Source organism: Haliotis asinina, chromosome 13, assembly GCF_037392515.1.
Source record: "Haliotis asinina isolate JCU_RB_2024 chromosome 13, JCU_Hal_asi_v2, whole genome shotgun sequence".
Lineage (NCBI taxonomy): Eukaryota > Metazoa > Mollusca > Gastropoda > Lepetellida > Haliotidae > Haliotis > Haliotis asinina.
This window is the reverse complement of record NC_090292.1, coordinates 17,233,381-17,249,688: the sequence shown is the minus strand read 5'-3', so window position 1 is coordinate 17,249,688 and position 16,308 is coordinate 17,233,381. Positions and strand designations below refer to the sequence as shown.

General features: G+C 38.7%; 1 protein-coding gene across 7 annotated transcripts in view; it reads right to left on the bottom strand.

Moving 5' to 3' along the window:
• The window catches only part of LOC137259977 (neogenin-like), a 143,304-nt gene extending 130,791 nt beyond the window's left edge, over positions 1 to 12,513 (bottom strand). For all 7 annotated transcript variants that reach the window (XM_067797635.1, XM_067797637.1, XM_067797633.1 and 4 more), the window contains exon 1: positions 12,270 to 12,513. In XM_067797635.1, coding sequence (XP_067653736.1) covers positions 12,270 to 12,357 — 88 coding nt within the window. In that variant the 5' untranslated portion in view covers positions 12,358 to 12,513. The remainder of the gene's footprint in view (positions 1 to 12,269) is intronic.
• Between the last annotated feature and the right edge of the window lie 3,795 nt (positions 12,514 to 16,308).

Sequence of the window (16,308 nt, the reverse complement as noted above, 5' to 3'; positions counted from 1 at the left end):
ATGAGTCGTAATTCCTAAATTGGAGAGAGGCGTTGATTTCGGACTTTTTTATCACAACCCCCTTTTCCACAAGGATCTAGACCATATGGTCACTTCGAAGGGATTGGACGTTCCCCAGTCATTAGACTGAACTTTATCCCATGGGAAGGACTTGGGGTTGAGTCACTGCAGTGGGGAGGGAGATTTGGGCAGGGGGGAGGTGATGGAGGGGTGTTGCCTTTGTTTCGATTGTCGGAATGTGTGGCCAGTAACAATGACACTTCGGATCTGTATCGCCATCTTAACTCCACTAATTCCATCCCTCTGGGTCGCGAAATAGCCATCATGGCCCCTTGTGATCTCAACAAATTAAATCTTATGACTAACAGAGAATGTCTCAAAGAGCAAAAACAAAGTGCATCACTCTGCACAGCACCACACAAGAATCTAATTCACTCCCGATAATTGTTTATAAACTTCCACCAAATATTATTCTTTGATGGGTGATATCGTAAAAGGGCAAACGATGGATTTAACAGGCATCAGGCAAAAGCGTACTACTGAAGAAACTCGGGTAATTCTGTACCACTATGAACATTACTTTACAAGAATGATTCAGTGAGGTTTGACGTGGATTTGGACTAATTAAGCCCGAGTTAAAGCCCGAGTTAAAGACCCCGAGGCAACAATGACTCGACTCTAAGAACAAACGTGTGCAAATGCATGATGGGAAATCTCAAACGTATTAAGACCGAAATCTGCATTACGTTAAAATGCGGGATTTTAGGAGAAAATTGACCTTTCACATGACAGTGTAGTAGCCTAACATAGTTAAATGACAATATTAGCATAATATAATGATTTCTTCTCGACGAGGGCATTTCTTTGTTAAAAACTTTTTGTAATTGTTCCTAAAAGGACACAGGCTAAAATAATCTGTTGAGCATCAATGGAATTAGCAACTGAAAGAAGAAGAAGCACTGGCAACCATTTTGTCCAAATTGAGAAAATTAGCATTACCTCTAATCCTGTTATTTTATTTCTTCGTCGTGGAGTCATTGCTGTTTCCAGAGGAAGAAAACACTTAGCTCGGCTCCTCATTCATGAGATAGTTCAAGCAACGTTCAAATTGAAGTTCTCAATGGATAACAAAGATGACCCCTTGCCATCCCCACCTTTTTGGGGTTCTTTGAACTTCCAAACTTTATTCAAATAATTTCAAATTATAATGGCAAGTTATCACTCTCAACAGCCATTTTTGTCAAACATCATATTATGCTAACAAAAACTGATTTATAACATCAATATCTTATTATAGACTTATGGCATGAATAGACTGAGCCATATTCCTAATCTGAGGACGAGAAGAGAAAAAGTTGGCATCAACTGTCATTAATATTCTCTGCATTTAATTTTACCACATTTTCTCCTTCAGAGACTACAACAGCAGGCAAACTGTGTCTTTTAAACAGTCCATTTCTTTTTTTTCAATAAATAGGAAAAAATGAGTGAGTAAGTCTAGTTTTACACCATACTCAGCAAAATTCCAGCTACACAGCAGAGGTCTGTAAATAATCGAGTCTAGACCAGACAGTCAGTATTCACCAGCATGAAAATCGATGTACACAGTTGGGATACGATGGCATATGTCCACCAAGTCAGCGATGTGGAAGAAAATAGGACTAAGCAGAACTCCATATTGTCCCATCAATACCCTTTAGAAGCAGATGGCACAAAGCCTCTCGATACAAACTCAATCTAAGTAAACTTAGTCTCAGTGTATTTCGTTACACTCCACCACTGAGTCTAACAAAACATAGTAGAAGGTCGCGTCAGGTAACCTTTGAGCGACCAATGACATTCCAATCAAACGCGAGACGGTTAAATAGATTTAACCAATCAGACAACGGCTACTATTTAAGGATCGGAGGGACTTTCAAAATATTCAGGTCACTGACAGAGATCTCTCCACAAACAAAAATCTGCATATAACACAGTTATTTGACCTGCAGTATATACGCTTTGGGGTTTCTGTTGACACGGTTACCATTAGCTAATATTTCCACAAGATGACATCCTTGAATATTGCCAAAACCATTACTTTCAACAACTGTTTACTCACCGTTGTCATGGTTGTACGTATGCCGTGTGCATCACCCGGAAGCGAGCGTATGCTAAATAGCATTCGGAATAGTTTGGGTACGAACCTTTTCGAGATAAAAAGTTCAAAAGGTATGTGCGAATGTCCACTTTTGCGATTTGGTAAGCTGTGTTCTGATTGGTCAATCTCAAAGGTTACCTGACACGACCTTCCATAAGGTTTTGTTAGACTCAGTGGTGGAGTGTAATGAAAAGTATTGAGACTAAGTTTACTTAGACTGGATACAAACTGTGGCAAGCAGCTAGGCAGTGATAACCACTGTAATCAAGCCAGACTCCATATTGACCAACCAATACACTTTAGGTACAGACCACACAAAGCCTCTAGATACAAACTGTGGCAGGCATCTAGGCAGAAACAGACCTTCATCAAGCCAGACTCCATATTGACCAACCGATACACGTTATACAAATCTCCTATACACAGATTGTTACAAGCGGCTGGGCAGTAAGGATCCCTGTGGTCAAGCTAGATTCCATCTCCCAGTAATCAACAACATTGCCCTGACATCAGTACCTGTCAGTCACATCCACTAACAGCAGCACAGCCTGAGCTGCAGGATGACCAGTGTAATACGACTGTTATACAACACAATAGACTTGACTGTTCCCAGTGCTGCTGGTGGAATCTAATTACTCCCCAGACCTTGTCAGGCAATAAACACTGGCAATTAAGGACTTTCATTATGTCACAAAGACCCTTAATTACCTGGTCAAAGGTCAACGACATTAATCACTTGCTACCAGATGGTAGGATAACTAAGTGTGAAGACTGGCTGTGAGTGATGTACCTGAATCAAAATAATGCATAACGACAGACATATTTGCTTGTTAACATGTTACCTTTTTGTTCCCTTTCAATATATTTTGATTATTTAGAAAATTTTGCCAACCTGCTATTTAACTGAAATCGTTATTCAATATCTATTGTTTCCATAACAACGAACATATTTTATTTACAAAACAAATAATTTGAATAATTTTGTTCTTTTTCATCTCAAGAGTATATTTTAGGAGTGAAATAGTCATATTTCAAATCAGTGATGTAAGGTCCCTGCTTAACTTTAAGCACTAACATCAAAGGAATTCAGAGCCCCAAATCTGCACTTTCATCTCCATCGAAATAAGCATAAAACAGTCATTAAACTTAAAATGAAATGAAATGAAACGTTTTTACTTAATTTAATAAACCTTAGCAGCACCATCTGACATCTATCTTGACAAACATCACCTCCACATGACAGATAGTTACAAGAAAGTTCCTATGTAGCATAAAAAGACTTCTTAAATCTTACAAAGCTGTCTTCGGTTACAAGGAAATGTCCTCGAGAATTTAACAAAAGAATATTTACCAAAACACAGTAACTTCATTCCGGAACCAATTTTGTCATGCAAGGCAGCCTTCGGAAGTGCCAAGAAAACGTGAACCTTCGGGGCAAAAATACGTAACTTAATGTTTATGCGCATATTTCCTTACCATTATTCAATTCTGTAGACCTACATCAACTTGTGACACATACTAGTCCAAGACAAACGTCTTACTGATATGTCAAAGTGCTACTTAGTATTCAGATTGATACTGGCTCATTTTCTAACTGAAAATAACTCGATCAATTTCCTCGCTGAAAAACTATCAACAATCATGCAAGAATAATTCATGTTTTTTTCCTTCGTGATCATTCAAAACAGAAATGGTATTTTTGTCTTTTCAACTCAGGCGTTATGGCAGTTGATTTCAAGCTGGAGGTTAAACTGTTATCTCGGCTCAAATCTCTCGGCATTTTATTCCCAGAGCTTTGATGTCCAACAGAGTGGCATCAATATATGCCAGAGGTTACGACATTCAAGCTCTTTGACGCAAGTAGTACATCAAAATCGCCATGCTCCACTTTGAAACACAGAAAAAAATCTGGTTGCCATAATTAGCAAATCAAGTTATATTCCATCAGTTTTCTTCTCGCTGTGGTGAACATAGTTCCTGTTTTCTCGGTGAAGTCAATACCAAAATGTAGTACTAGGAGTAGTGCCAAAATACTCGGGGGTTCTGTAAGGGATAATGGTATGTTGATCAGCCTCACAACTTTGGCAGTTGCATTGAAAAGAATATCATCACAATTATTTCTCAATTTCCTGCAACTGGTTTCAACACATATTTAGCATTTCATGTGCTGGAAACGTAGTAACAACAACATCATCTACGTCAACATCAACATGGCAAGGTCATGTGTGAATGTAAGACAGTTGTGTTTCTACTCACAATTATATTTGACATCTTGAGTCTGTTTTCCGTGCTAAGTAAATAATTATTGTTTCAAAATCCCACATCCAGCCAGTGGCATACTGTCTGATCTTTCAGCATGTTCAATGGGAGCACCGTCTTGAACAGCATGTCTGTTAGACCAAAGTATGTCAGTTGGAGTGAGTGAGTGAGTGAGTGAGTGAGTGGGTGACTGAGGGAGTGAGATGTTGAATGTGAGCTTGATGTTGAATGTGAGCTTGATGTTGAATGTGAGTGTGAAGAGGGATGTGTGTGAGAATGATGTTAAATGTGTGTGATGTTGAATGTGTGTGTGATGTTGAATGTGAGCTTGATGTTAAATATGAGTGTGAAGAGGAATGTGTGTGAGAATGATGTTTAATGAGTGTGATGTTGAATGTAAGCGTGATGTTGAATGTGGGTGTGATGTTGAATATGTGTGAGCGTGACGCTGAATGTGAACATGATGTTGAATGTGAGCGTGAAGATGAATGTGTGTGAGCATGATGTTGAATGTGAGCATGATGTTGAATAATGTGAGTGTGATGTTGAATGAGTGTGAGTGTGATGTTGAATGTAAGCGTGATGTTGAATGTGAGTGTGATGTTGAATATGTGTGAGTGTGATGTTGAATGTGAACGTGATGTTGAATGTGAGTGTGAAGGTGAATGTGTGAGCATGACAGCATGATGTTGAATATGTGTGAGTGTGATGTTGAATGTGAGTGTGATGTTGAATACGAGCATGATGTTGAATGTGTGTGTGATGTTGAATGTGAGTGTGTGAGTGTGATGTTGAATGTGGGTTGAATGTGAATGAGTGTGATGTTGAATGTGGGTGTGTGAGTGTGATGTTGAATGTGAGTGTGTGAGTGTGATGTTGAATGTGACTGATTGTGAGAGAGTATGATGTAGAAAGTGAATGAGTTAAACCACAGAGTATCTGACCAAAAGCTGATCTGCAACAGGCTATACTGTCTCTTCAGCAAAACTGGAAACACAGATACAATACTCAAGTCCTCAAAACGTGACAGGATTCTGGCACCGCTAAGGGGATCAACTCCACAAGGTAAGTACTCTGCCTTTGACATCTATACTGCCATACCCAAATCTCTCATAAAACATTTCAACGTCTAGATATGTAATTATCATGATCATACTATTCAAATACACCATCTCTGCTTATATTCTACAGGAGAAGTGCAGAGGTTATTTTGAGTTTTTGAAAAAAACATCCAAAGCCATCAAAGATACTTTATCACTTCAAACATCACATTAAATCCATGAATACCAAATTAGCTAAGTGCATATATCTTTTTATTTCTCATAAAAAAAAATAACATCAGCCCAGGACCTTCTTCAGACAGATCCTCTGGCTGTCATCACTATCCCCAATCCTCAAGAACACATTAAATCTTCAAATAAGCTGACAAAGTCTTTCCTTTAATGAAAAACTTACTGATTTCACTACAGTATCTCTACACTATGACAGACGAGGCCTTGGAGAAGACCAGTCAGAAAAACAACATTGCTGTTAGAGCCTGATTACTTGTTGATTGCTTTAAATTTGTTTTTTAACAAATTATCTATCCTGTACAGTAGATGCATCTATATTTATAAATCACAAATGTGTTTGGCTCCTGTTCCATTATGGTGTGACTCATGCAGGTCCCGGGGTAGAAAAGACCTTCAGTGACCCATCCATGCCATAAAAGACGACTATGTTTGTCGTAAGAGGCGACTAACAGGATCGGGTGGTCAGGCTCGCTGACTTGGTTGACACATGTCATCGGTTCCCAATTGCACAAATTGATGTTCATGCTGTTGATCACTAGATTGTCTGGTTCAGACTCGATTATTTACAGACCGCCGCCATATTGCTGGAATATTGCTGACTGTGGTGTAAATCTAAACTCACTCGCTCACTCAGTCACTCACACTCTATTGTGGTTAGTCAATATGACGGCAATCTTAACTCTGCATTTTCTTATGTGATAAGGTGATCATAACTTTAGCATTATCTCATGAATAATAATCCTGACTAGAGACCAGGGACTCGTGTGACAAAGCAACCTTTACAAAGGTTAACCCTCCCATTCTTTAAAATTGCACTACGGTTACCTTCGTGACTTACGATCACTTATGTGCTTTGTGCTGTAATGAAGAAGCTGTTTATCCCAGTATTCCTATCCCTCCTCCATTCCACAAAGGTGATCATATAGTTTGCAATCACTAAATTACTAAACACTTTTTCACTTTGTAGAACAGTGCCTTCAACTGAAGAACAGAAAACTCATTTCATTGCAAATAACAAAACTTTTGATAAATTCGTATATAACCAGAAAACAATATTCATTTGGGGTTACAGAAGAAATTTGCAGTTTCATGTTTTTAACCCTTTTTGTCCAGTTTTTCACCCTGAGGATGAGGCTGATTATCCCACTGATGGGAACCAGCCTCCTACAGTAGCTAGAACCTCTCTGCTCATGTTCCTGCTGGGTAAACAAACACTCCAAGAGGATTGAGATATTTACAGCTTTCAGGAGTAGGCCCTGTTTCAGTGAAGCTGGCCAAGGCTGAATCCTTCCCTGGGTCCATCAACACTTGACCTGTCGTTCACTCAGATCATCCAGGGTCTTTTGCTTAAATCATTTCATGTAATAATGAGATAAAGTTTGATAAAAGTCACATCTCCTTCAGTCTGCGATGGCTATTACTTCATGTCTTCACGTCCGTGGTCCATAATGGTCGACAATGTTCACATCCCTTGGTCCTTAATGTTCACATCCCTTGGTCCTTAATGTTCACATCCCTTGGTCCATATTGCTCACATTACATGGTCCATAATGGTTGACAATGTTCACATCACTTGATCCATATTGTTCATAATGTTTGCATCACCTGGTCCTTAGAGTTCACATCACTTGGTCCATGATGTTTACATGACTTGACCCATAATGGTCCATAAAGTTCACATCACTTAGTCCATACAGGACCATATCAAGGAGTCCATAATGATCCACAATGTCCACCCTACTCGGTCCATAATGTTCACATCACTTTATTCACAATGGTCCATAAAGTTCACACCACTTGGTCCATAATGTTCACATCACTTTGTTCACAATGGAGAAATAAAGTTCACATCACTTGGTCCATAAAGTTCACATCACTTGGTCCATAATGTTCACATCACTTGGTCCATAATGTTCACATCACTTGGTCCATAATGTTCACATCACTTGGTCCATAATGTTCACATCACTTTGTTCACAATGGACCATAAAGTTCACATGACTTGGTCCATAATGTTCACATCACTTGGTCCATAATGTTCACATCACTTTGTTCACAATGGACCATACAGTTCACATCACTTGGTCCATAATGTTCACATCACTTGATCCATAATGTTCACATCACTTGGTCCATAAAGTTCACATCACTTGGTCCATAAAGTTCACATCACTTGGTCCATAAAGTTCACATCACCGGATCCATAATGGTCCATAGAGTCCACATGTACATCCATGTAAACATAACTTGTTTCCACACAATACACATCACTTGGTCCATGATGGCTCATAAATGTTCACTTCAATTGGTCTATACAGTTAACACCACTGGGTCAAAAATACCATGGATCCAGATTATTTGTAACAAAGGATCCATGACACAGCTCCGCTGACTATACCTCACTGGCTCCATGACGTCATTCCATACAGCAGCAATCCACCCTGTCATTCTGCTCAAACATCTCATCTGACATTAAACTCTCTCCTCTATCTCCACTCCCTGTTGCCAATAGCAACAGTGTCTCAACCCTGTAATCTTTCCCACACCAACAGAAACTCCCATCCCACTGTTTTACCCATTACAACAATCTAAATTTTTGAAAACTGCCACAAACATTTTGCATTACTAGTTTTTCTGATTCCTGTGTCAGAAATGGTAGTATTACAAAATCAGTGCAAAGAATATTACAGAATATAAATCAAATGCAAATTAAATTTTTCTGTTTTCAAATCTTCGCTTTGGAAAACGTGAAAACGATACCCTTGTAAAAAGGCCATGGCAGTTAGACTAACTCGCCAAGTTTTTCCCAACATTCCTTGCAGTAAGCATTTCTCAACCTGGATAACGTTTGTGTAATATTTCCTGAGGCTCTGTGATGTGATAACGTGTGATAACACATGAGTGATGTTCATAGCAGATGTCACTCTCAGCCAATGACAGACAGGCCTGACATGTCAATGCAGAATAATACTGTTACCAGATGGCCACACTTCAACAAAGAATTCAGCTTTATTTCAAGAGGGAGAGTGGTGCTCCTTTCAGACAATGAACACTACCAGCCAAAACTTACTGTTCTTGGTAACATGTCAATAAAGATGAAATATTATGCTGTGTTTTCCAAAGAACTCACAATCAGTTGCTCTAAAGTTGCATATTTAATCCAATACCATTCCATTTGAATTCAAAGTTTCTCTGGCACCTATTTTGGCAGAACGTGGTCAAATGACATGTCAAACAGGAATAAAAGACTTTGAGTCTCAAGGAATATATGGAATTGGCATCTTTACAAATTTAGGTCAAAGCAAATGCTGTTGTTACCATGGCTACAAATGTATTACTATGAGATTTGAATCATCATCATCATCATCGTCGTCATCGTTGTCGTCATCATCATCATCATCGTCGTCGTTGTTGTCACCAATCAATTAAATTAGAAAGACCGGAGTCAGCGGGATTACGATAAGGGTCAGTGAGTGACCAGAAACAAAAATTTTTTAGCAAGCCTAACAAAAATATGACAAAATCTGTTAATAATCAAAGATTGACCATAGCCATTCAAGGACATTACCAACATATTCCATCACGGTCCTAAAGTTTGACCTCATCAAATGACCCATCAGTTAATCATGCTGATATTAAACTGATCAAAATCAATTCAATTAAAAGACAAGTTGATGCATCTGACAATTTATGAAAGCTGCGAAACTGCCGAGTTGGGCCAAACTGACCATTAAACAGAAAACAAAGGCCATTAAACGGGTGTGCTTTTCACTGGGTGGTCTCGTGTCATAAATTCACAACCCAATGCTTATTGTGAAATTAACAAGGGGCAAAACAGCCGACTAGAGCACAATGTACAGCTTTAAACTCAATGGCATTGTGTCATTACAAACATCATTAATTAAGTCCATTTTGCTCCTGACAAAAGATTGAAAGAAAATGAAAACCAATAGCAGTTCCCTTAGGTGAATTTGCTCATAAACTGACAAGTCCACTCAGAGTAATTGCTCTACGGGTCGTAAATTTCGAAAACAGTCTGTGACAAGTATGTCAGTAAATTCAAATTACTGGTCTTGATTTATGTAATGCCTTGACTAAACTTTAGCATTTCATAGTGATGAGATGCCGATATTTCGAAAACCATGATAGCAAATGTACTGAAATAAAACAGCAATTCAATTTCTAAAGCATATATTGATCGAACATATATTCTAATAAGTCTTCCCAAGGAGCACAAGATATATTTAGCTCAGTTCCATTTGTCAGTGTTAAAGCAACATGACGTGATTGGTTTGAAGGTTCTGATGTGATGTAAGTCTGGCGAAGACAATTCGTGATGAAATGTATTATTCATTCATTGTCAATCAAACTTATATCTATATCCAGATTTTGCAATCAAACAATATCTCTACATTACATATGTCACCATGACATATTCATAAATAATAAAACTAGCAATTACCTCAAATAAACCAAAATTAGCATCTCAGTATTGTTGAATGAAAAAAATTTAAAAACAACTTTAGAACTTCAAATAAAATCAGTTCTAGCCGAACACTAAAAACACAGATCATTTTTTGTCCAACAGATGACTAAAACAAACAATTACTGTAAATATAGCAAAATTAGCACTTTCAGTTTTGTTCACATAACAGTAAAATGAACTACGTGAACTTTTCACAACTATTCAAATAAAGTCAGTTCTCATCAATCACTGAAAAAATACTGGTGATTTATTCTTCCAACAAAAGGCACTTCCACCCTTCTTTGATAAGATGGAGACAATATAACTGGTTGAGAATATTGATTTATTAAAATTTGATGAGTGATATCATATGAATATCAGATCATAACAAAAAGCTAACAATACAATCATCGTCCAATTACCGCAAAGCAAACAGTACACACACGTTAATCACAATATCAATTTTCGGTTTAGCGCAGAAGTCACCGACTCGTCTCTGCAATGCACCATCTTCAGACTCTAATCAATACGAATCTCTCTTATGTTGCAAATATTTTTTGCCAATCAATCGAGAAAACAAATATTGTGTCCATTATGCCTAACACCAAAAATGCATGAACTTGCTTAAACTAGATTTCAGACTTTTGGTCAACTAAATCACCTCAGCAAATAACAGGATGTGTTTTAAAAAATATTTATCTCATAATGAACAGGACTTTCAAACAAGCAAACAGCTATCTTAACGCTGATCCAATACAACGGTATGTTTACAACTAAAGGAATAACAGCAACAACTGAAATGATGAATTAAGCCATTCTCGAACCAAAGTGTACTTGCTCCAAAGAATCTTAATTATCTGGAGACACAAGATATACCCAGCCCCTGGGATTGAAAAGATATGTATGATATTCCGTCATGTCAATGTGACCTGCAATTTATTCCTAGCTTCCAGCTCTTTCCTAAGCTACACGATAAAAATGTCAACCAGTAACTGTTAGCTGTACGAACACAACACCAATGTCCTCACAGCTGACAGAATTAGCTGTAAGCAACACCAAAAGATATTTGCATACACATATCAGTCTCATAAATATGTTATTCCCAAACTGACTAATGATACTGGCTGTGTTAGTTTTACTGTGTTGAACAGCGTATCAAATTTAACAGTGTACTTAGTCTGGTTACATATTTAAACACTGTTCGCTCTTGCACTGCCATCATTTCAAACAGGCACATACCGCAGCCATTGTCTGTTACACATATTTATATACCTCAAAACTCCTTTGTCTGATAGGTAGAGAACAATGAATCTTATCAACGAGATAAACTGATTAATTACGTCACGCTGGATCTACTTGGTATACTTACAGTGATAATCACGTGCATTGTCCTTGACTAAGAGCATGTTAATTGTGAAGCGTTGGGCATTATTCGGTCTGAAACCAGCTCAGACATTACCATTTTATCATTACATGTATCATTTGGAGAATATATTGTTAGTTTGTTGAGGGGGGAATAAACATGCACGCGCGTGGTCACATGTAATCGCTTTAAAAAAAACAAAAAAACAAAAAAAAACGTCGTGTAAATTAACATGATGTACGTTTCGCGTGTAATTTCAAATGTAAGTTAAACACACATTGGTGAATGTTATTTTCTTCTTCATAGTTCCATAGTCCCGAACACAAAACGTCACTATGGACAAGAAAGAGGGATTCGTCGATCAATTCAAAATCTTTTTCACAAGTTGAGAAGTTGACCCCTTTAAAACATAAACACTCCGTTACTTGGAACAGTGTATCCTTCACTCGCAAAGACAATATGTGGCATTGAACAGAGTTGTGAACAAGTTTGACAGCCGAGACCCTGAACCTTATTTCTTCTAAACCGGCCGTGTTGTCAATTTTGGTCGACATGAACAAACAATAGCAAACGGGACATATTCGACCGGGGGGTACCTTTTGGATTCGACTTGTAATTTCATCAAACTTGCAAATATTGGTACGAAAGCTGTAAAACTTGTTCTAACATCACGATTGGTACTTTCTGTTAGTGTAACACCCGTGGGTTCAAAATGTAAAACATGGGAAAAGTTAGAAAGTAAACACTTACCAACTAGCGCAAGGGCCGTTTGTAGACTCAAGTAAATCCTCATCCACGACGAAGTGCTGGTCAGTTTCTCAGCTATGCTGTTCGCCATTTTGCGCTACCCTTACAATCCACGTAACCGTTTAGTCCTGTTATAGTTTAAAATCCACATATGTACAATTTCACGTGCATATATCCTCTCAAAACACACAAACAAACGACGGGAATGGTGCTACATCGTTCCTTCTCTCGAGCAACATCGCCATGCAATGCTTTGGATAGAGGTTGGGTCAGTATTCCCATATAAGGAAAGGTCACAGGTCAGGGTTCAACGCGGCCTCCATTATTTGTAAAGGTCGGTGGTTATTTTTAGCGCAGAGCAATTTGCATACGGTAAACACTCGCTAGAGGGCGCTCACAGCCGGGAACATGCGCCGCTGTCTGCTAGCTGTCAATCATCGGAAGACAATGAAAGAGAGGCTGGGAGTCTTGATTTTTATTGTGAAGATGTCCAATTTAAGAATTGTGCACGATTGCGTGAAAACAACGAGGGCTTTGTGATACAGACGTCTGTTGTTACGATATCGGTGTAGTCTGTCAAGCGACTCCTCGCCTCCAGAATTACGAAAGAGGAATTGTATTTTCTCGCGACAGTGCTTTTTAACGGCTGCCGGTCACTGTATATTGCAACCGCCGACATGTGTATATTGCGATATGCACTGCCTGTGTTATCTGTAACGACAATGTCTGGATTCACGTATTGTTGGTCTATTTCCTGACATTGGCTCTTCATACCTAGCAATGTTGCGTGTGCGTGTTTAGGGTATGTCAAGGAAGATTTTAATATCGTGAGATTCTTCTGATCATCACCATCCTCATCATCAACATCAACATCACCACCACCATCATCACCATCATCATCATCAACAACAACAACATCAACATCAACATCAACATCAACATCATCACCATCATCATCATCAACAACAACAACATCAACATCACCACCACCATCATCATCATCATCATCATCATCAACAACAACAACATCAACATCAACATCAACATCAACATCATCACCATCATCATCATCAACAACATCATCATCATCATCAACATCATCGACATCATCATCATCATCATCATCATCATCAACAACAACAACAACATCATCATCATCATCATCATCATCATCATCAACAACAACAACATCATCATCATCATCATCATCACCTAGTCATCAGTTTATAATGATAGTGTCAGTAACGTAGTCATGTTCTTGAGTGCTGGTGTCATCAGCAGTATCATGTAACACTACATCATCTCAATGATATATTATACCAGTCATATCATAATCGTCAGTGTTACCATCATCTTCAACATAATCGTTATATATTATACCAGTCACATAATTGTCAGTATCATCATCACATGCATACATAATCGCCAGTATTATCATCATCGTATCATCATCACAATATATTAATGATGAGTAAAGATATTTCTTCTTGCAAAAACTCTTTCATATTTCCACAAGATCTTTAGTTTTCATTAACCACCCACGTGAAGAGCCGTTGAACGGCGAAGGATCTTGTGGAAATGTAAAGGCGATTTTGCAAGAAGAAAAGAACAAATATCTGGACTCATCATCCATATACTTATCATTTATACATCTGCTGAAATCACCTATATATATATAGAACAATTATAATCTTATAATATTTATAATATTTATCACATAGATGAAATAAATCAGTAATAACATCATAATCATCATCAGTGTCATCTGTAATGTCTGTATATTAATGATCACGTGATCACACTATTAGTAATATAATTGTACCGGCTGTTGTTGTTGCTGTTGTACCCTGTCATGTAGACTTCACAGTCAGACCAGCGAGCCTCCAGCTTGTATTAATGAGACCCATGGACGTATTCATGTCGACATGGTCAGGGGGACCCATGTACAAATTCCCTCTGCTAGCCCCAGGCAGTGTCTATAGTGCTTCTGTCACTTCGGCTGAATTGCACTTTCACATACCCTCAAGGATACTTTGACATTGAAACTGATTATTTCTTTCTACCATTCAGCGCGAAGTCCTCTTCCTTGTCTTGTCGGTGTAATTAGTGTTAGCCCAAAGGCTAGTGCGTTGTCTCATGTCAAGGAAAACCCTGTTCGAGTCCCGCACTGACACGGGGTGCTAAAGGTAGCTATCAAGCTGTAATGGCAGCGTGATTTAAATGCACAAGTGATCTGTATCGAAGTCCCGCACGCGTGAGGCATCACACAACTACCAGCCAGGACGTGTGTGCAGGAAGGACGTATGAGTAGACTTGTGCTTAAAAGTGTTGGCTCTTCACGCCGAAAAACGGGGTTGGATTCCACACACGGATGAAAAAAATCTGAAGTCCATTTCAGAAATCCATTTTTGATTATCAGTAGATTTTGTCATAACTTGTTAGGTCCACTATAATGTGTATTTGTGTCTGGTTACAAACTGCCCCTTTGTAACTTAACATAGGGCTGGTGGGGTAGCCTACGGACTAAAATGTTCCCATGTCACGACAAAAGTCCCGGGTTCGATTTCCCACATGGGTGCAAAGCGTAAAACCCATTTCCGGTGATCCTCGCTATGATATTGCTGGAATATTACTAACAGCGGGGTAAACAAATCTCACCACTGTGTATAGAAAAACACGATGATTAAAATACTAGTAACATGTAAATGTAATGTTGTTTTGGGTAACAACTAATGCTTTGACAGGGGGTTCGGTGAATACCTTTAATATTGTTTACGTCTCCCGAAACAATAAAGGAAGTGAATTAATCGTGAACAAATCGTAATACACGTGCACGCCACAATATCACAGCCAACTCCATTTTATATATAATGTATATAGCTATCAAGTGATTAATTGCTCTGATAATTATAATTAGATTATATTTGGCGTATAAACATGTTTATTATCACAGTTATCATATCCTAAGTTCATTTCCTATTAAACAATTTGTATATCTATATATTTCGTGGGCCCGGAAACTGCAATATTCCATGCATTGGATTTAATGAACAATAAATATCCTGTTTAGTTTCAGGATGGCATATGGTCTGTATTCAATATTCCACTGTACCCGCGGAACCTCGTAAAGTTTCCTAATTTAAATATAATTATACCACTGGAGCAGTCGTATTGCCGTCTTCAATCTCCTTTATTAACTCAATTACAGCAGCGTTGAAATATACTCCACGACTGTCCGTCTCAGTGGGCGATGCCATTTTTATGAAAGGGATGTCAGCATACCTAATGTAGGCTCATCCTTACACGAGTGAGCGAGTTTAGCTTTACGCCGTACTCAGCGATCGATATTCCAGCTGTATAGCGGCGGTCTGTAAATAATCGAGTCTGGACCAGACAATCCCGTGATCAACAACATGAGCATCGATCTGTGCAATTGGGAACGATGACGTGTCAACCAAGTCAGCGAGCCTAACCACCCGATCCCGTTAGTCGCCTCTTACGAGAGGCACAGTCGGCTTTAAAGACAAGCATGGGTTGCTGAAGGCCTATTCTACCTAGGACCTTCACGGGTCCATCCTAACACGAAGGGATAAACCTTCTGATTTTACGTCGCATTTAGCAGCAATTCTCTGGCAGAGGATTGATTGTTGTTTAACACCGCACTCAGAAATATTCCAGCTATATGGCGGCAGTCTGTAGATAATCGAGTCTTGACCAGACAATCCAGTGATGGACATAGATCTACGCAATTGGGATACGATGACACCAACTCAGCGTGTCTGACCATCCGATCCCGTTAGTAGCCTCTTACGACAATTAATGGTGGCCGAAGATCAATTCTAGCATGGATCTTCACGGGTCTGGTAGAGGATTGTCTTGATGACCGAATGGTTTGACCGCTGGCAGTACCACACATCGTCAGATAATCACATAACAGTATCACTTTTGTTTTTTATAACACTTTATTATAGTCTGTCTAAAAAAGGGAAACCGTCTATCACATTGTGTTGAATGTTTCGTAAACCCATCAATGCTTAATCAA